The sequence below is a fragment of the Pavona decussata genome, unplaced genomic scaffold, assembly GCF_977016875.1.
Source record: "Pavona decussata unplaced genomic scaffold, jaPavDecu1.1 SCAFFOLD_260, whole genome shotgun sequence".
Lineage (NCBI taxonomy): Eukaryota > Metazoa > Cnidaria > Anthozoa > Scleractinia > Agariciidae > Pavona > Pavona decussata.
The window spans coordinates 701,515-721,943 of NW_028145663.1; the positions used below are offsets into that span (position 1 = coordinate 701,515).

Below are 20,429 nucleotides of genomic sequence, written 5' to 3' on the forward strand. Positions count from 1 at the left end.
TAAGCAAGTATTTTTACCTGCAGGGAGAGAACACTGTTGTTGGTCCAAGTTAGTTAGAAGCTACGTTACCGTTAACCTGCCTAGAAATATCGAGATCCCTCTCAGCGCTGTCAATTTAGTTGGCAAGGTCAGTGAAGATCAAACCAACGCACTTTGTACAGTGCCTTGTGTATTGTACTCAGGTGCGTTCGTTTGGGACTATTCTGAAATAGGAATACATGAAATAGACGGTATCCATGTTCTTTTTGGACCTATCCTGTTTGAGGATTAAACAGGATAGCATTCCATTCATTCTGCCCCTGTTACCAGAATGAAAGAAATACAGTTTTCTCGGAATAAGAGGAATTTCGTTCTTTCGAGAAGTTGTGACATTACTGAGAAATAGGCGGAACTGCGTTCTTTTGGAAACTGATATCCTGTTTATTATTTTAATCCTGAACTGCAATAAGAATACCCGCAGGATTGTCTCAAAAGAATGGGCCCCTACTATAAAATGATTGTATAATTAATCGCTACTTAATGATATCAAAACGAGACTGCATAATATAATCTACTTGCGATCGGCTGGGCAGCGCGCTATGTATTCATAAGTTGCCAAAATGGATAGTATTTTTTTAGCAGTAAAGATGCAAGACGTGTGCCAGTCTAGCAGGCGTTTGGCATCAGCTAATTTTTATCACGAAAGCACTTCAACAACATAAAGTTCTTTCTGTCCAGTCATCCATGCACTCGCTCAACGTACACTAACAAGCAGACTCCACGACAATGACATCATTTTTGCAGTGCATGCGTTTTTAGAAACAGCCAGAATGAGCTGGAAATTAGACTGCGCGGAGCAGTCTCCCCTTTGCTCGAAAATCCACGGGGGAAGAACACAAAAAAACTGAGCAAGCACGAAATTCGAAGCGCGAGTGGCGCGCGCGAACGTCGAGCTAGCTCATTTTTTTTGCGTTCTTCTCCGCGAATTTTCGAGCAAAAGAGAGGACTGCTCGGACTGCTTGCAGTCTAACCGGAAATTGTTACGAGGTGAACTTCCCACGGATCGCGCGTTTTTAATGCTCTGTTTGCATAATTAACTGACGCAAACGTGACTAAGGGTCTTCGAAGAGTTAATTAAAGTCTCTGTAAGTGTTGTGCTTTCTTAATGCAGAAGAAACAATCTTACTTTGTATCTGATAACAAGCGCCAAGCCTTCATTTTCTAAGTCATATTTTCCTTTTTGTTAGCGCCGTCTAGCGGACTTGAGACGTGACATAGTGTCACCTCTTTTCGTGTTCTCAAAATTGTGGTGACACGATTGCCAGTTTTATCTATTCATGCCTTACTGCCAATCTATCTTCTACGTTTTAAAATATCATTTTCAGTTACTCTATTGGCCTGTCGATTTGTTTTGCAGTAACGTTAATCTAATGATCTTTCTAATCACTTGATGTTACATAATTGAACTGACTGTTTAAGGTAACAAACTTGTTTTGTAGTTTGTAGGAATTTTCATGGGAAACGGCTTTGAACCAATCAGACCCCGCGTAGTATCGTGTTTATTTCAAAACTGCTGCAGAACCAATGAGAGCCCGCGTTATGTGTTCAAAACTTCGGCGACTATTTACTTTTTCACGCAAGTTGAAGTGACTTGTCTTCAATCTGACAACATTACACAATAGTGTTTGCCAGAAAAAAACCTTCAAAACACAAATACCAAGGCAATTTAGAAATTTCGAACAGACCATTCTACGGGGAATTAACTCCTTTTCCAGTTTTTCAGCCATGCTTTGGGAGTACGTGCGCGTTGAAGAAGGTCCAATTTCAGCTAGACTTGCCCGTCTGATAACATTGACCTTCCAACTGTGCAAGTCATGGGCTTAAACTGTGAGAGCTGTGATGTTATCATGGTTGCAATATCCATTACGATACAATACGTTAACGATGTGATTGGGAACAGAAAGACTTGCCGAGGCATTTCGCATTGTTTTCTTTATACCCCTGTGAGGTGTAACAAAAGTATTAACGTAAGGGTAGTATTTCAGAGCAGAATTTAGTTCTCCTGTGACATTCAACTGCGCCAGTCATGAGTTAAGCCAGTGTGATAGCTATATGTTATCATAGATTATCCATTACAAGACAATCAGTTAATTAGGTGATATGAAAGTGAAGGTCCATAAAGGCTGAGTGGCGTTCAAAGTGAGATAAGGATAGAAATTTGTTTTCCTTGTTCATTTAACGCGCGGTAATCAGAGTGCAGAAATCAAACAGCAAAGTTTAGTTTTGTTCTCAACTGACATCCCAGGGAAAAAGAAAATGTACTGATTTTCGAAAAGGTGAAGAAGGTATGTAATGCCAATTGCCCGCATTTTTTCATAAATTCTCTTTGATTTTATTTATTAAAAACATGAATGTCTGCAGTAAGAAACGTACCTGCTACAGCTTTCGAAAATAACAGGTAGCCGGAGAGTTAATGGTGGCTTGATATATTATTTCTTAGATATAGTGCTTTCGTAGAAAACAGAAAAGAAACGATGATCATGTGTCACTGAGTCGATCGTTTTCTTGTTGGGACCTGTTCCTTCGTTTTTCCTTCGCTCCAGCAAACCGTAAACGAAAAAGTGTTCTGTTCGTTTCAAGACAACGAAAATAAGTTAACAGAATTCCAAATATCCTGGGTTAATTATTTGCGGTTCTTTTCGTGCATTCTCATTGGCAAGTAATTATAACTCTAAAACAGCAAGCTATACAAACACGCAAACACAATATGTAGGTTACATGTATCTAAATAACGAACTGACATTGAAACTCCAGGAAAAACTTTACTTGTTGAGTTTTACAGCCACAACACCCCAAACGTGTTAACTTTTAAGGTTTGATCCCGGCGACATTTTATGTCTCTTGCAGCTGTCCAAATACATGTAACATTTTCCACCCGCAAAGAATGTCTACCTTTGCCCAATACTGTAATTTGTTGCAGGGGGATCTCCGAAGAAAAAATGACCAATTATTGTTTGTTTCGCCTTTGCTACATTTTCAATTTCATCTTAGCTATCAGCTGTAAGCAGACCGAACTAAAAATTTTACAATCTCACCGCCTGACATTGTTAAGATTTTGCAGTTATTGATTTGACATGCAAAGCCCCGCTCCTCAGCTGACGGCAGTAAAATTTTGGCCCCCTTTCACCAGCTATCAGATAACACCCATGCAAACCAAAATTTATGATCTTAACCCACAGTAACAACTTAAGAAATTTCTTCTGCTATCTGATTGAAACCTCTGTTCTGAGTTTGTTGTCTGTTTGTTGTGAAGTGTCAGCTAAACCAAATTCAATCGTCCTTTTCTGAATTCATTTCAAATGCGACTTCTTTATAAAAGTATCACCGTGTTGGAGACCCGGGACTCGTCGTTACCCATACAAAATAGATTCTTACTGGGGGTGTTTACGACAGTTGGAAATCCGGCGACAAGTTGCCATTCAACATCTCGAATGCACAAGTCTTCTTTTACACTGATTTGACACAATCGAAGTGGTCTCTTTGCAAAAAAAGGAAATTGTATCACAAACAAAAACAGATGTTAAGAAATTTCGCAACAGTCGTCTCGCGGAGTAGCTGTTGGCAAATTTCAGAGAAATTTGCAAATGTTGCAGGAACTGGCGACGTGCACTCAAGACCCCGAAAACCACTTTTACAGAAAAATAAAAAGTATAGCATACCATTTGTATTTAATTGCAAAACAGCTGCAGGATTTCACAGGCAATTCACAAGATCAAAGGTAGTGGACCAACACGTAGGAATCAATACACGCACGGGTTGTAACAGTATCGATTTCCTCCAATATAAGGAAAGTCAGGCTACCCACGAAACAATTTCTCTCTCTCTCTTTTTTTTTTTTTTTTTTTTACAAATTTCTCATTGAGTCGATTTGCCTTTTGGAGGAAATTTTGCGACGCCAAATGTTTGCCTCTTTCGCGACTTTTCTTGAATCGCGGAGGAACAAATTCGCTTTTCACAATTTTTAAAATTTTAAAATACCTGATCTTGAAATTAGTGTCATTGGTTCCCCCACTTAATACGGACGCCTGCCTCTATTAAATTACAGATTAATTTGTGTTTGTCCCATAATCCGCTTAACACGGACAACGCCACTTTTAGTTCTGTTACGAGATATCGTCATCTCATTATAAAACAGTGCAGTGCAAACTTTTTGTTTTATACCGATCTGAAGAATTAAGGCAATGGGTCTATTACCAATATGCACAAAAATGGAATGTTAATTTGTCAGTATCAACGCTAGCAGATGTTAAGAGATTTCGCAACTTTTTCTCCTTTCAAGCTGTGTTTTTCTACTTGAAATGCTCCTTACAAGGAGTCTTGACTATTTTATCGTAATTTACAAAATTTTCGAAATTATTAGTCATCAAAATCCTCCTAAAAATCAAAAAAGACTAAGACACTTTGTATCGAAAGATACCTGCAAAAACTGTAACTTGCTTCAAGCATCATGGCATGCAGTGCACCGATCAAGTAGCAGTCTAGTTGAGACTAAAGTGTCAATTTCCTCATATTTTGGTAATGCCGTGCTATCACTTCGGATGTCATCAACATAATTCGAAAAATCAAGACAACATTAAGGAATTTTTTCGTCACGAGATTTCTTGTAGTGTGGGCAATTATGGTGTATTTTGAGCATTTTCGCAGTTGATTAGACCGGTTTCGCCGCTCCAACAACATGCAGGTTGATGCAATAGTGCAAAGAGTACTGACAGGGGAGGGTGGGGGAGAGGTAGTGTGAACCTCCACCCCTTCCATTTGAGGAAAAAAGTGTTACAAATTTGATGATGTTAAACCATACAGGTTAATCATCCCCATTTCATGTCATGTTGACTGCAGATCATGTTCAACTCTCAACTTATCTCCCAATTCTTACATTCCTGCAGTTCCATTTGAACTTATCAGACACACAAATTTAATGTTTTTTTTCTCCTCCGATATCAATTTGCCATCAGGGAAGTCGGTCACAAGACTTCGAGATCAGTAATTCGATATGTAATCTTTCCTTCCAGGAAAAAGTAGAACTGATGTTTTAAAACTTACATTCAACTATCAATTTTCAATTGTAATAGACGACGCGAATGGATGAGCGTTTCAGGCTGCGTTTTCAAGCGACTGTAGATTTCTTCAACTGACGACCAAATTCAAAACCAAACTTTTTATTGCTTTGATCCGTCACTCCAAACATTCTCCTCAAAGTGTTCTTTGTTTTAAGGAAAGGAATTACGGTATATAGGAGACTTTTGCCCGCTTCGTGGCAGGCAGATAATTTTGCTTTTCGAAATGTTTGGAACTAAGATGAGTATATTTAACGTTGTAATTGTTAGCCTATCAATATTCTTCATCACCATTCTAGTGGTCCTCTATATAAGTTTAGCGCATCGTCTGTTCTGTTACGTTTCACAATGGTCTTGTCAGTAATAAGAACCGAAACATTGATACTTTTTTTCATGCTTATACACATGTTAAGTTAGCAAGGTCAGTGTTCCTCGGAGTAGTTATCATTTAATAGCTGTTGTTGCTGTGTCAGGTAATCATCATTTCTCGTCGAATTTCATCGATCGGGACTATTTTTGATCATCAGCTATTTCATTGACATTTTCCCTGCTAACTCGTCCTGTGACGGTGCCAAGAATTTGAAATACTACACTCTCTCCTCTCATTAGTCCTTTACTTCTCAGAAATTAAAGAAACAATATCGGTTGTTTTTAGTTTTTCTTTGTAAAAGTAAACGACACATTGGAATCGAAAGAAACGCAAACATACTGGTACAGTTTTGTTTAAAATTACTCCACTAATTTTCTCAGATACTTGACTGTCATTGGTCACGGATAGTCTGTCCGAAAATGGCTTATAGTTGAAAGAAGACTGCAAACAGTCGTATTTTTTTCCGTTTAGTCTGTCATACGAATGCGCGGGTCTTCAAACGAAGGTCTGGAACGAGTGTACAAACGGAGAGCGGGACTGGGGAGAATGTGAGGCAAGGATCCACGCTTTCAGTGCTTCGCGCCTTTCGATTGATTTAAGAGAAAAACAAAGAAACCTGAAAATTTAGAGAAAATGTGATGAGCCGAATTTTTTCAAGTTTTTCCCTTGTGTCCTGATTGTGGTTTGATCTCTGTTGACAAAATCACGTGATCTCTACTCTTTGTCTGTGTTCTATAAGCATGTCATGTACAACAAAAGACGTTTTGTTTTAGATTCAATAGTCTTGATATTAAAACGCAGAATTTACTATAATTAGCCCCTTTAAATCAAGTTATCCTCTTAAGGTGGTATATACCTCAAAAAATGAACTTTTTTGTGAAGCTTTTTCTCAAAATGCAACCAATGCACCGTTAATCTAGACCACAATACAAGTCTACTTATGTACTTGTATGCCAATTATGTTGCTATGGTGACCAGAGGGGCGGGGCTTTACCCGCTGTAAGCTGCCTCCACTATAACAGTCCTAACTCTTGATGTTTTCAACAGAACTTAATGAAACTTTTAGGGAATAATTTTTAGGGGCAGTACTATACAATAAACTAAAAAAATGCCATACTGAACTATTAGATTGGATATTTACAATGTCAATTTCTCAAGAAGCCAAAACTTACACAAACTTCAACATTCAAAATTCTGATTTAAAGAGCCATTTAGACCAAACTGGCTAATTGTAGTTCATTGTATGCAACAATATATACACTAATTTCACTGAAAAATTGAGACAAATCCATCAAATCCCCACAGAAATATCAATGTTACAGTTTTTGCAGTTTCGCAAAATTCTAAATTTTGAGAAAAAGGCTTTAAAAGTTTACAAAATTGTTTAACAAGAATTTCAACACAGAATATCAGGTTTAAAATGTTTAAAACTGTCCAGGGGCATAGTTGGGACCTTCTGCCTCCTTTCTTTTGTCATCTTTCTTTTTTCTTTTGCCCCTAAGAACTTTTCTTCTTCTTTTTGTGTCCCCTTGGCTCTTTCTCTGTGCCAGGTGAACACGTGTCTGATCCAGTTGCTGGTATCCAGCTTCTGTGAACTTTCCTGGAGGTATGCCCAGAGCATCAAAAAGTTTCAAAACAGCAGAAGCGCCCATATTGAAGTATGCAACAGCATCATAGAGGCCCATCTCAAGAATTTCTCTACCGACATAGACTTCCTTGGGGGTGCGTTGCCATACCATACCATTCAGTGCCTCGTTTTGGTTTTGGGTTTTCCCATGCAAGCACTTCTCAAGCAAGCTATCATCACTTAGTCTCACATATTCTGGTTTTAGCTTAGCAATAACTGGCAAGGGAAGTCCAGGTCCATGTTTGTAGAGGCTTGTCTTGTTTGCTTTGTCTTGCTGGTACCTGCACCAGCTTGTGCTGCCAGGAGGGCAATGGTCGTGAAGTAAGCGGGACTCACTGGAAGCACAGTGCATAAGACTGGCGTGGATGGCTTTTTTCATTCCTGCTAAATTCCCCACGTTGGAACGAATGGCAATTCCATAGTAATTCTGGAGCTTGTCGATTGTTGCATCGGTTAACTTGCCTTTTCCTCCCAGGCCTGGGTTTTCACGTTTCAACTTACGAAGCGCTGCGCCCACCCTTTTCTGCACATGACCAATGCACTCTTTTTTTTAACAATAAAACCAGAAGCTTGATAAACATCCTTTACTTTGCTAAAGCTTTTGCTGTCACCATCTCCATAATATTCAGTGTACCGCAAGTTGTGAAGTTCCACAGATCGCTTAAATATACGATCAACACCTTCAGGTTCCATGGCAGGAGCAGAGCCTTTAAAATTAGCTTTGCATGCAATGTGGTCTGCTCTCCATCTCTGGTATTCTTCACTGTTCTTATCTAAATGTTCATGTAACTCACATTGCTTACATGCCTGGCTGAGGGCCTCAACATCAAGCACTTTTCCTGTGTCAATAGATATGACAGTTACACAGCCATTTCTTGATGAAAATCCTCTTTTCTGCCATGTCCCATCACAAGACACACCACAATTTATAGGCTCAGTTCCAGCAGAATCATTTTGCTCCTTCAGATTTCTGACTTCTTCAGCTGCTTTGCTCATGCTTTCTTTAGCAATAGATCGCAAAGAAGACGTAATGACGCTGGAAATCTTCGAATAATTTTTTGCAGCAGGGGGTGGGGGCATGTTCATTAAAGTACAAAATTTTTTTGCACCTGTATGCCCTTTTCCAAGGGTTCTCATGCCATAAACAATTCGTCTGTTTATCTCAAAGCTTTTTCCTTGCTGTTTGGAGGTATAAAACGAATGTTTCCAGCCACAATTTTCGCATAATAAACGCAGACTCGAGGCACAGCCCTTCCTATTTATTTCGTCTTCCATAAACAGGAGATCTAGCTGACCACATTGTTGACATCTCAACATGGAGAACACATCGCACAGAATTTCCATATCAAAGAACCTAAAGCCTGTAATCGCTGGCCAACTACTGGAAGTCGATGCTTCATCAGGTTCAACTGCTGGTTTCTTTTCTTCGGTGTCCTCTTTGAGCTTCCGATAAGAGGCAGACAAAGTTCCCTTTTCGTGATCGTCAGCTGTTGAGGCAGTTGAAGTATTCGGCGATCTTAATTCATCTTCAAGCCCATCAGAACCATTTCCTACATCCTCGCGGTATTCCTTATTGTTATTGACGAATCTGTTGCCGTAAAATTTACGTTTCTTACGTCTTTGCGAAGCAAACTTAGGTTTTGGCATTTCTAGCAGATTGTAGCAATATTTTGGAAAACAAAATGGCGGTATTTCGTTCACGCAACATCAAAACGAGGTCAGAAGCTCATAATAGGTCCCAGTCTCCCAGAGGAGAAAAGTGGCGGCAAATTTAGGGCAAATCCCGATAATTTGCCCCCCTTTTTGACGCCAAAAGTGACGCCTAAACAAACCTGTTACCATGGCAACGAACCAACATCACCTTCTTTGAGCTCGAATATATCTTTTTTCGTTCAGATATTAGAACAAAAACACCTCTAAAAATGAGAACAAAGCATTGAAGATTTGAAATTCAATGGGAAATTTTTTTAACCAATACTCGAAAATTTTGCGTTTTTTTTGAGGTACATACCACCTTAAGAATCAAGTTAATTACACATTACATCACTAAAAACATAAAACAATTTATAAAATCCATTCCAGTCATTAGCTGCCATCTTTCGTTGTACTTATTGTTGCGTAGATTCAAAATAATGACAACAATTTCTTTCCTTTTATCCTTTTCAGTCCAGCACCAAAGACATGTTTTTGATCAAGATCGTAATCACAGTCCTCCTGGCGGCAAACTTGGGACACAATTTCCCTGTGGACAGGCTGAAGCTCCCCCCTACTTATGACGATGAAAGGTGTCCCCCCGGAATCGGGCCTTGCGTTCCAGACATACGTGAGAACCTACCTGAACCTACAAGGGGGAGTGACCTGACTACAGCTTTCTCCAACACAACCAATGAAAGTATCGCTCGGGTGCCCACAACAACACCGTCTGTTCCCAGCAATCACAGCGCTGACAATAGACATGAGGTCGAGGCCAACTCACCCTCTGATGCAAATGTACCCGGAAAAGGGAAATCGACTGGATATGAGTTTCAAAAGAGGTACCATCCGTGCCCCATAGGCATCTGGGTGTGTCGAAAAAAGCGTGCGATCAGAAGAATGAAGAGAAGAATGCGACAAGCAGTTACCCGCCCGGAATTTAGTTTTACCACGCTTTAGTTGGAAAATCAAATAATGTGACTTATCGAGATTAAAACAGTGACAGCAAAACTAAAATAGCTGTACTGTGTTCGACAAGCTGTTTTAGACCAATCGTTTTAGTTCAGCCTGGGGTTGAGGACATAGAAATGACGCGAATGGGTTTCTGATTCACGCCCTTTGTTTCCATGGTGACAAAACCGCTTTACAGCGGGCGCAACCGTGAAGTGTAAACATTTTTATCTAGGAAGAACAGAAGGCCCGCCATTTAAGCATGGCAATTTAGAAGGGTCAACTGACTAGAGATGAAAAATTATTTTTTATTTATTTATTTGTTTCACTTCAAGTGGTTGTTATTATTTTATTTTATTTGTTCATGTTCATGCATTGTAAAAACGAAGGCACTGGGAAAATTATCAAAGAAAGGCCACGTAAAAACCAAACAAACAAATCATTAAGTTATTCAGTTGTTGAATTTATTGTAGAAACGGCCAGAAAAAGAGTCTAGATGAACTTAGATAGCACGTTTTTCCCATCTACTAAGTAATTTGTGTATACATACAAGCAAACAGGCCGCAGTTGTTCAAAGAGCGGATAGCTTTAACCAATAGATAAATCACTATCCAGCGCGGGAGTAAATACACTCCAGATAACGACCACAAATGCATGTAGCAAGATTCAATTCCGCGTAGCTCTATACTTTCGTACTTTATTCTATGTTCAATGTTTTATTCACGATGTATTGGTCTATAAGGAAGATTTTCCACGCATTTTATTCGCAGGATTGAATCTTATCCATTAGATAAAGTTATCGGCTTTATGAACAACTTTATAAACCCTAAGCTGGACGGCAGTGGGCCGATAATCCATCACTTTGCTCGCATTTATACCCAGACGAACTAAATTGTTGTCGCCTCCTCCTCCTCCTTCTTCTTCTAAAAGAGTTGTTGTATTCCGGCCCAAATAAATTCCCGAATAATTGTAATGTGCGTGGGCCTAACTTTGTCCTTTCTCTCCACTTTGGGGCTACCCCAAGTAGGCGGAACTCACAACTGAATGAGGAGTGTTAAGGTGGCTTGATAGTCTAAAAGTGATCATTTTGACAACGTTTAAAGGGCAATGGTCGTTTAATGGTCATTTAAATCATGTTACATTGATTGAAACCATAGCATTTATTAGGGCGAGTTAGTAATCTTCAACTAACAGATTGCGAAGCCGGGAGCCAAACCTATTTTGCAAACGACTCACATTTCTGAAGGGCCGTAAGCGGGTGCTATTACACAATGAAGAGCTAGACAGCTTCAAACTAGCAGCCCACATTGTTGTTCTTTGTTCAGGCCAGGGCGACCTTACCTGAATCAAAAGCTCTATTTTCACTGGAACCTGCAGCTGCATTGTTTTTAGGGTTGGGAACATTGTTCTGTTGTCCGTTCTTTTGTCCTCTCGACCAACCATGTAAGACATTGCAAACGGTGCAGGGCGTCTACTGCCCAGGCCAGGTGTATAAGCGGCTACTCCACCAAACTGGTGGAGTGGCCCTGCGAAGGACTACCAAGTGGGTGTATCCAGTGGTCCCCGCGACAAAGTGTGCATGTGACCTTTCAGGGTGTCTTATGCGAGGTTACGGGCAAACTGAGAAGCGTTTATACAATGCTCCGGTAACCACAAAGATATTTACGAAGGAGTGCTTTTTTTTCCTTTCGTTTTTTGACGGAGGCGACTGGTGCCTATTGTCGCAAAATCAAAAGGACAAATGTTCGATCTTCATAATTGAAAACTTTATAGCGTTCTCGCGCTTCATTTACATTGGCAGAAATCTGCGGACCACACTTTGCCTTACCCAGGGAGGGCTTTGCCCTTTAATTTTGTTTAATGTTTCGCATTCTGTGAAGTGAACACTCACAATAGGATATTCACAGCCTCGTAGTGCAACTGCTTCTCACTAAACAGTCTTTTACCGTTCAGATTGTGAGAAGCGGAAGAAATGATAATACGAGAGGAAAACGTCCAGTCTCTGCTTTTAGATTCAGTTCATCTCGTGCATTCTTTACTTGACTTGTACACACTACATACCAGAACCCCACTCCCCCTAGTTACCAGTGTAACCCAAGTCTCAAAGGCTTTGTGGGTCGCAGAAACTCGTCTCGCGAGTTTGTGCGCGCAGATTGTCCATCTTTCGTGGTCTCGCGCGTGTCTCGCTTTGGCCAGGTAATTAACGTGAGCGTAACAGTAGTCAGGCCTACGGAAAGTGGGGAAGGGGGATCAGAAAGAACCCCTCACCGGCCTCCCCCTCTACTAAAGAAGGCCTGGAACTCATCTCAAGATAGGCGCGCGCGAGGCGAGCGATATACGCGAGCGCGCGTGAGTTTCGCGTGATCCAATGTTTCGCTCCAAAAAAAAGAGTGGTTGCAGCTGTGACAGCTGTAGCTAGTCGTAGTCTAAGCGAGACAACTGTCAAAGTTGAAAATGCTTGGATGCAATGTCTTTTGTAAATCTTTTTTCTGGTACGACAAAAGAAAAACTACAGGGGAGGCTCCAAGGCTGATTAGTTTCTTTGTTTTGTTAATATCTTCTATTTCAGGAGTCATATATGCAAATTTTTCTTTTGATGTATTGTCATGCGTTTTAATATTGCGATCAAGAAAATACCGTAAATGTTTTGGTTCCTTCGTAATACTTTATAACGGTCTGACGAAATATTGACAAGACGGAATCCAAACAGAAATTGCAGAAAAATGAAATCTATACATAATCGTACTTTAGGCGCAGCCAGGAGCGAATGAGGTATTTTAACTACTCTTGGCCCTAAGGACACAAAGCATTGAGCCGAACAACGAGATACAACACGCAAAGACTCAGATCTAAAGGAAAGTTCGAGGTAAGTGTATTGATGTCTCAACGGGAGATGCCATTCTATAAAGCTTTTATGTTAACGATGATGCTCTTGAAATTTTGTACAAGCTTTCAGTGATTTATGACGCAAATGTTACTTGGTTTGTTTGTTTCTTTGCTGAAGATACAGACAGCCGGTTATTCATCAACTAGGTCGAATATTCAGAACAAGTTGATCGCGTCGTGTTTGTAGATATTTCTGTGGATCGCGCTCCAATTGGAGCCTGCCGATTTTCACAGCTTGTGAAATACGATTGTTTAGCGTTTCGCATTGTTCATCAGACTTTAATTTGCAGTCTAATTTGTATGATTTACTTGCGTTGTTTATTCGTACATTCATTCTGCCATTGAGGTTTGCTATTGACATTATGTGTCAATTAGTGACTACGTCATGCAAGCAGCGAGTTTCGACCTCCTTTATTATTCCGCTAGAATTAGAACAAGACGAATAAGGAAATATCTCGTTTCCAGGTGATAATCGAATCGGCTAATTCGCAATAAAGAGCTCGCAGACATTCCGTACTGCTGCAGTTTCAAGTAAAAATTTTAATAAGATCCAAACGGAAGCCACAGAAATCGACAAAGATGCGCCTGCAAGTGAAAGGTAATGTTAACTTTTGAAGTGTTCATTTCTCGTGAAATGTACTTGCGAAATTGACACGATTTGTCCTGCTTATGTATCAATGGATTGCGAAACACGCAGTCGTATTTTTGTGAATAGAATCACCTTTATAGCGGTTGACTTTGACACAGGCATGTAAAATACGTCTTCAATCGCAATGTTTTGATAACCTATCACTGATCATGACATAAAACGTACGAATTATTCGGCGGGTAAAAGCCGTGAGATTCCCTGTATGTGTGTCCATTTAATATACGCTGTGTAAATTTCCGCATTGAATTCGAATGATAAACAATCGAAGGATTGTTGGACAATAAATCGAACTTTGCATCGCCTGCAAGTTTTTCAGCTGCTGATTTCATGGTCGCCGCTAATCAAAGTTAGGTATTTTAATCAAATGTCTGAGAATTTCAAACATTATTGATTAATTTTAATATTGTCAATTACATTATTTTGTATTTTTAACGTTTAAATTAAATTTTTGCTCGGATTCAGCGTGTTAAATTACAATCTAGTCAGAAGAGACTCAAATTAAGTTGAAGTTTATTTATTTTGAATGTCTGTATGTTGACATAATGAACAACTGTGATTTGCATGATTCATATTTTTGATGGAAAACTACCGTACCGTATACAAAGGAGATTTAATTAGTAAATGGTATATTTCGTATTATTTTTGAATTTTGAATTCAAATTAATATCATAAAAAATGATATTCTAAGAAGTTTAACGAGAAGTAAAATTAAAATAGGAACTGTCACTCGTGAGTTTATTTATGGTTTTTTGTGATTGGCAAAGCACAATTTTGCAACACCTGATTGACAGATATTTTGGAGATTGTGTGGGTCCACACGCAGCTGATTTTTTCTTTAATATATGCTCACCCCTATCAACGCTACTTCCCTTTCTGTCTTGGTTTAATTGGTGTTGCCATAGATATGGAACCTTATTCCACATTGTCTTTCTAGAAGGTCAGGGAGACTGGCAGCTCCGTATGAACTGAGAACTCCACCCTCACCTACCACACACCTCGAAAAAAAATGATCTTGCCAAATAGCAATGGATTACATGAATAAAAAATAATATTAAACACCCTTCCCCCAAAATCAATCAACTTGATGAATTCGCGTGCAAAGGAAAATTCCCATTATTGAAATGAGGGGGGTGGTCTTGAGTTTCCACTTCGAACTTTGACAATAAAAACCAAATAAAATCCCCCTTCCCCAAAATCGCTGTTGAATTTGCACGTAAAAGAAAACGCAAGATTTCAGTTTCCATCATTGAAATTGGGGGAAGAGGGGAGGGGGGGAAGGGTATTAATTTTTCACTTGAATTGTCCACGATTGTAGCCTAGTAACATCCCATCCATGTTGGGCTTGGGTGGGGTGGAGAGGGAAAGGGTTAGGCGTGTCCAATATTACCCTACCTTTTTTTTTTATCTGCAGGAACTGCAATCACCTCACTGCAGCTATGTTTCGACGTCTGTTCGGTAATAGAGGAAAGGGAAACATCTCTCTTCCTGTAAAATCGCCACGCAAGGAAGACCTGGCGACAGGATCCGTTGAAATGCCGGTCACTAAAACATTCGAGGTCTTAAAACCCGTTTTGCGCGTGGCAGTCTTCACTGGGTATGCGCATCAGAATTATCGCGTGCAAGGTATCCTAGGCGGGTTTCTATGGCTGATCATGTTAACTACACATGGAACATTAGATTTCCTAGCGGCTCGTCAAGTGTATACCTACGGATGGGCATCAGTTTCACTGAGTCTCGTGTTGTTGTGCATCGTATGCACAGTTTTCACCAATAGAAGGATTTTACCGTGGCTAGAAAAGGGGATGTCCATACTGGAAGAAGAACAGAGATATCCAAAAACGCTGAAGAGATTTGAGAGAGTGTTTAAGGTAAGGTCGCAGTTGAAGTAATCAAAGTAGCCAATCACAAAACGCAAAGAACAAATCAGTGAACCAATCAGAATTCGAAGCAAGAACTTGAAAACGGTGTGAAGCGCGGGAAAAAGGCAAAATACAACCAGGCGCGGGAAAAATGCGGTCGGTGCCAAGCGTAGAAACAATGAAACCGTTGTCTCGCGCGGGAAAAAGAAAGCAACTGGTGTCGAAAATGGGGTTTTGTACCGGCAGAATATTCACTGCCGCACGTAGTGAGTATGCTCAAAATTCTGCCGGCTGAATTTATCTAATCCTAAAAAACGCCACTGGTGGGGGTTGACGAAATGTTAAAGAAAACGTCTGGGGCTGCCTCCTAGCCGGGCGAAAAACAGCTTCCTCTTATTGTTCCCGCCCTCTTATAAAGGCGAACCTGATCGCTCCCGATCGCAAGAGGAGTTCGTCGCCAGAGACCGGGACCTGATAAGAGGCGGCTGTTTTAGGCTACGCAAAATAACGTGAGAACCTTCTTCTTTTCTACCCAGTGGTTGCCGCTCTTCACCTTTGTGTTTGGGCTGGTCTGTGGCGCGGCTATCTATTCCTGCCTGCATGTTGACGACACGCTGGACGTCAAGATCAACCTGAGTAGAGACAAGTCTGAGATCCCGGATTACGCGCTCGTCATACTGAAAGTGGTGCGCTTCATAGCTGGCTGTTACGTCATGTCTGCGTTGGCGCTGTTTTGGAGCTGCACTGTTTGCGTCATGCACATGACGGGTTATTCCATGATAGAGTTTCACGGTATGTAGATAGTAGAGAGATTTAGCATCGTGTTTACGTGAAACGCGAACGGCAAAGATGACCACGTGACCACGATTTTCCCGCCATTTTGTAATGTTGCCAACTTGCAGTGTTTACTAGTTCCAGTCCATTCCGAGTTGACGTTGCATACGCGAAGCTAAAGTCAAAAGGTTCACACTATTTTACGTGAAACGTGAAACGGCAAGGTGACGTTTGCCGTTTCATGTAAACGCGATGCTAAATCTCTCAATTATTTATAAACAAAGATTTTACACAGTGAGAGAAGAAAATCTAACACTTTTCAAAGCCAGTCCTGCCATACTGAATTTAATGGAAACCAATCAGAAATCAACACCGAGTCAAAACTAATTTTTCAGACGCGTGTTCGTGAGACGAGACAGTGCAAAATATACGCACTGTTTTGCAATCTTGCAAATGCCTAGCCAAATTATTTCGGTGTCAGGTCTATCGCTATGCTTCTTGGAGCAGGTATGGCGCAGTGGTGAGATCACTCACCTCCCACCAATGTGGCCCAGGTTCAATTCCCGGTCTTGGCGTCATATGTGGGTTAAGTTTGTTATTGGTTCTTGTCCCTGCTCCGAGGGTTTTTCTCCAGGTACTCCGGTTTTCCTCCTTCCACAAAAACCAACATTTCCAAATTCCAATTCGACCTGGAAAGCACGGACACCTTTGAACGAGTTCCTAGAGCTCTTTGGTGCTTCGTGGATAAATAAATTACATTTACATTTACATGTTTTTTCTTGCTTTACGTCACTGGTTATGCGTGTTACACTAGGAGAAAAATAGGAGGGGTGAAGGGGCATTGCGCCTTGCCTTATCCCCGCCCGGGCGCAAATGAGAAGCTGAAAATGTCATGAATACCTGCTTTACATTTCAATTTCAGAGTTTTGTGACAAGCATCTTCCCAGGCCCTGGGTACTCCCTATCATTTTGTACACCCTGTTAGAAATATTAACACGAATACTCTTTTATTCCTCAGCTGATATAAGATCACACTTGATGAGTAGAGATTCACCCATTACCTTCAGACAAGCAGTCGTGTCATTTTCAGATAGGGGAAAGTTTGTAAAAAGGTCAGCCTCGGCATGCAGGGTAAGACAGCTTGTATCATTTTTTATCGATAACAAAGAGGGAGTGCTGACGAGTGATTATAATGCAGAGAGATCGCCAAATGAGGGCAAGAAAGACCAAGTTACGTAACGCGCCTCTAGATAAAACAATGTAGTAAAGAAACTGTATTCAGCTTTCTTTCTCTTACAGTGCGACGCGCCTTACCGTGGCCACCCAACAAACTTTTTTTTTACAAGTTAGCCAATCAGGATACGCGAATTTGATTAACGATCACCCCTCCTCGCAAAGTCCAACAGGCAAGTGACGCAACAACGAATTATTGAAAACATGTCGTTTTGTATTTTATGAACAAGGAGGAAGATATCCTGATTGGCTAACTTGTAAAAAAAAGTTTGTTGGGTCGCCACAGCAAGGCGCGACGCACTGCAAGGACCACACCAGAAGCTTTTGACATAGTAGAGCCTAGCAGGAGACAGGACGTGATCACATTTAAATCCAGCAAAATAACTGTCCTGGCGATGAGCCTTTCTTTAGCTCAGTGGTTCAAACATCAGCCCAGTGTGCTGAGGAGCCTGGGTTCGACTAGACTGACCTCGTTACCAGGGCGTTTGCCTTAAAAATTTCATGGGAATCCCTGGTAGCGATTTTGTCTCAGACGGTCCGAGGTTGCTCGTTGACCACTCCCGACTCTCTAGATCTCTGAGTCAAACGAGGGTTCGACTTGCATCAGGGACTCAAAAATTTGTCCTTGTTGTCTCACGCAAATGAAAAACAGATTTCAATTTGTTTTCTGTACATTTGCAGGAGCCTATTTCAAGGGGCGTACAACTCTTAGATAATCGTGTGACGGCGTTTCTGCAGACCTACTTATTTTTAAATTGAAGTTCCCACAAATTCAGTCTCCCAAGGGAGCCTTACTAACCAGTCTCAAACTTTGCAGAATTGACATGTGAACCGGAATTTAAATTTTAGCATGAAGTAGTTTTACCATGCGTATCTGAAAATAGACCGATTTGTTAAAACGCCGTAGCAAAGGGTCAGTATAGGAGCTGTACGCTCCAAGCAACGGGCTTCTGGCATTTGCGATGCTGACCTCATTTTCCAACCTGAAGATAATTCCTTTCATGGTCCACTCCCTACAGGTTTCATTAGCAGTCCTTCTGGTGTACAGTATCGCCTCGTTAGCTGTCAACGCATTTCTGTTCTTGTACAAGACCCGGATGAGCGTGTTTGCTATTTACGCACTGCTTCCCAGCATTACCGCTGTCTACCCACTTTGCATGGCGGCCTGGGTCACCAAACAATACACGTGGTAAGTAGAGCGACTTCTAATAACATTTCCTGTGGGATTCTCTTAGTTCCTTTGAACGCCAAGCGCAAAGTACAAATTTATAAATTTTGTTAAATAATTACTTAAAATAATTTAAAAAATGAGCAGCAACATCAGAAAGAACGGCTTGACGGCTTTTCAGGCGGGACCAAGCCGCTGATGACCTATGGGCCGGATCGTGTGTTTGAGTTACTTCTCCTAGGATGGGCTTTCAAGGTCATTGTGGAGGTTTGCAATTAACCGGGAAAAAAAAGCACGGAAATTTAAATGAAAAGGCTATTTTGGTTTGCCAGAAACGGAACGTCTGTGATACAAGCCAATTTCGAACGCAATTACCCATCCGGGAGTTCTGCCTAACTTCATTTGTTTCCTCGTGCTTCGAATTGAGAGATAAACTTCTCTCCGGAATGATTACTTCTACTGTATGAATAGTTTAAAATAAGCAAAGACTTCAGTTACTTTATTTATTATTATTTATTTATTTATTTATTTTTTTTTAAATTCTATTTTAAGTTATCTAAGGAATTAGTTAACGAATCAATAATTAGCTATGAATAGCTTTTGCAATACCGTATTTGTTGTAGTTATGCAAATAAAGCTTGTTGTTGTTGCCTACCATTTGCACAAATCATGGACCAACCGGTATCCCCATGTAAATGGCAAACAACCTGTATTCTATAGAGGGGGGGGGGGGGGGGGGAGAGATGGAAGGGGGAGAGTGTGTTGATACTTGAACTCTTAAAAGTTTGAATCACATTTCTCGAATCTCAAAAACAAAGGGAATAGAGAATAAGCGTCAGAGAGCTCAAAAAGAATTGAAGACTGCCTCTGAACAAGAAACTACTGTATTCCTAGTTCCCGTTCAGAAGTCAGCCAAGGTTCGCAACGCTTAAGGAGGAGGAAAGGTTGGGAGAGTCTTTATAGACCAGAGCCCACATTTTTTTTCTTTTACATTCAGTTCTAAATTTTGTATCAGTAATGAACACACATCGTTCGAATTCTTCTGGTTAAGCAAGGACTATATTGCTGTAATGGATAATGCGGTAGAAGATTTTTAGTCAAATGTATTAATTTAGCCTCATAAAGAAGATGAAGATGCCGTTGTTAATTTTTCCAGGTATCTTGCGGTGGTAGTGAAAGCCTGGGCCGAGAGACCCGAAAGCAGTTCCGAAGAAGAGGAGGCGCAACCGGAGCGTTCTCGGAAAAACGACAAACAGCCGACGCGAGGACGAAGTCTATGGAGACGAGTCAACAGCGCAAAGCAAAGCACTCGGAAGAAGAACCTTCCTCCTTTGCAGAAAACAAATTCCCATCCTCTAACTTCTCAGTCGGAAAGCGAAGCCAAGTCGGGCGTCGAAGATGTACCGAAGGCCCGAAGCTATGCCGGCGAAACTCATCTTCGTCCGAACAAGGCAACGTTAAGCGATCCAGAGGTGTCCGATGATGAGCAAAAGCCACACGGTCGCGAACCGAAAAGCACTGAAATGTCCGACGACGAAAGGCTTGGCGAAAAGGATAAAAATCGTCCCGAAGGAGAAAAGCCGAAGAGATCCCGACGAGAAGTTATGGATATCGTTCTTCGTGGCGCTGCGAGAGCCGTCGGAAAGATGCGACACAACGCGAAGAAACCCAAGTTTAACTTCGAGAAGTACATTTCGTATCTTCAGAACGTTCTGCCCAACATCGGATTCGATATAATGGGAATCATCGTTACATGGAATATGGTGTCGGCTATTATTTTTCTCGAGGTTTCAGTGTTGGCTCTTTTTGTGCAAGAGTCGATCTTTGGTAACTCGAAAGCGACAGTTGCGCTGTAGAATTTTCTTCGAACCGTAACCAACCTTATTTTAATGCTATATTCATAGCGTGGCAACGTTATGGCTAGGTTGGAGAGTAGACACAGTATTAGAAGTTGTTGGAGTTTTGGTGATTAAAATGAATGTTACAGGAGTCGCAAAAACAACAATTAGATCATGGCCCTTCTGTCTTCTGAAATTCAGTGGATTTAATAAACAATAGGCCATTTTCACGATGGCGTCATTTGACTACAACTTCCAGGATTCATTTTGTTTTCCTTTTTAAATTCAA

At 40.8% G+C, this 20,429-nt stretch overlaps 2 protein-coding genes and 1 pseudogene across 3 annotated transcripts; 2 read left to right on the forward strand and 1 right to left on the reverse strand.

Moving 5' to 3' along the window:
- On the forward strand, positions 1-10,945 carry LOC146456147 (uncharacterized). The gene is made up of 2 exons (XM_085093389.1): positions 1-127; positions 9,257-10,945. Exon 2 carries the CDS (start codon positions 9,272-9,274, stop codon positions 9,740-9,742), a length of 471 nt encoding a protein of 156 aa, XP_084949515.1. The 5' UTR covers positions 1-127; positions 9,257-9,271; the 3' UTR covers positions 9,743-10,945.
- LOC146456148 (uncharacterized) lies at positions 6,446-9,100 on the reverse strand (annotated as a pseudogene).
- Positions 10,946-12,335: 1,390 nt separating the features above from the next.
- On the forward strand, positions 12,336-20,304 carry LOC146456149 (uncharacterized). Of its 2 annotated transcripts, none has more exons than XM_085093290.1 (6): positions 12,336-12,599; positions 14,680-15,136; positions 15,664-15,919; positions 16,920-17,032; positions 18,154-18,323; positions 19,459-20,304. In XM_085093290.1, the coding sequence occupies exons 2-6, from the start codon at positions 14,705-14,707 to the stop codon at positions 20,156-20,158; spliced, it is 1,671 nt and encodes a 556-aa protein (XP_084949416.1). In that variant the 5' UTR covers positions 12,336-12,599; positions 14,680-14,704; the 3' UTR covers positions 20,159-20,304. The 2 variants fall into 2 exon arrangements, with proteins under 2 accessions (XP_084949416.1, XP_084949417.1); XM_085093291.1 differs by lacking the exon at positions 12,336-12,599 and adding an exon at positions 13,079-13,217.
- The last annotated feature ends 125 nt before the right edge of the window (positions 20,305-20,429 follow it).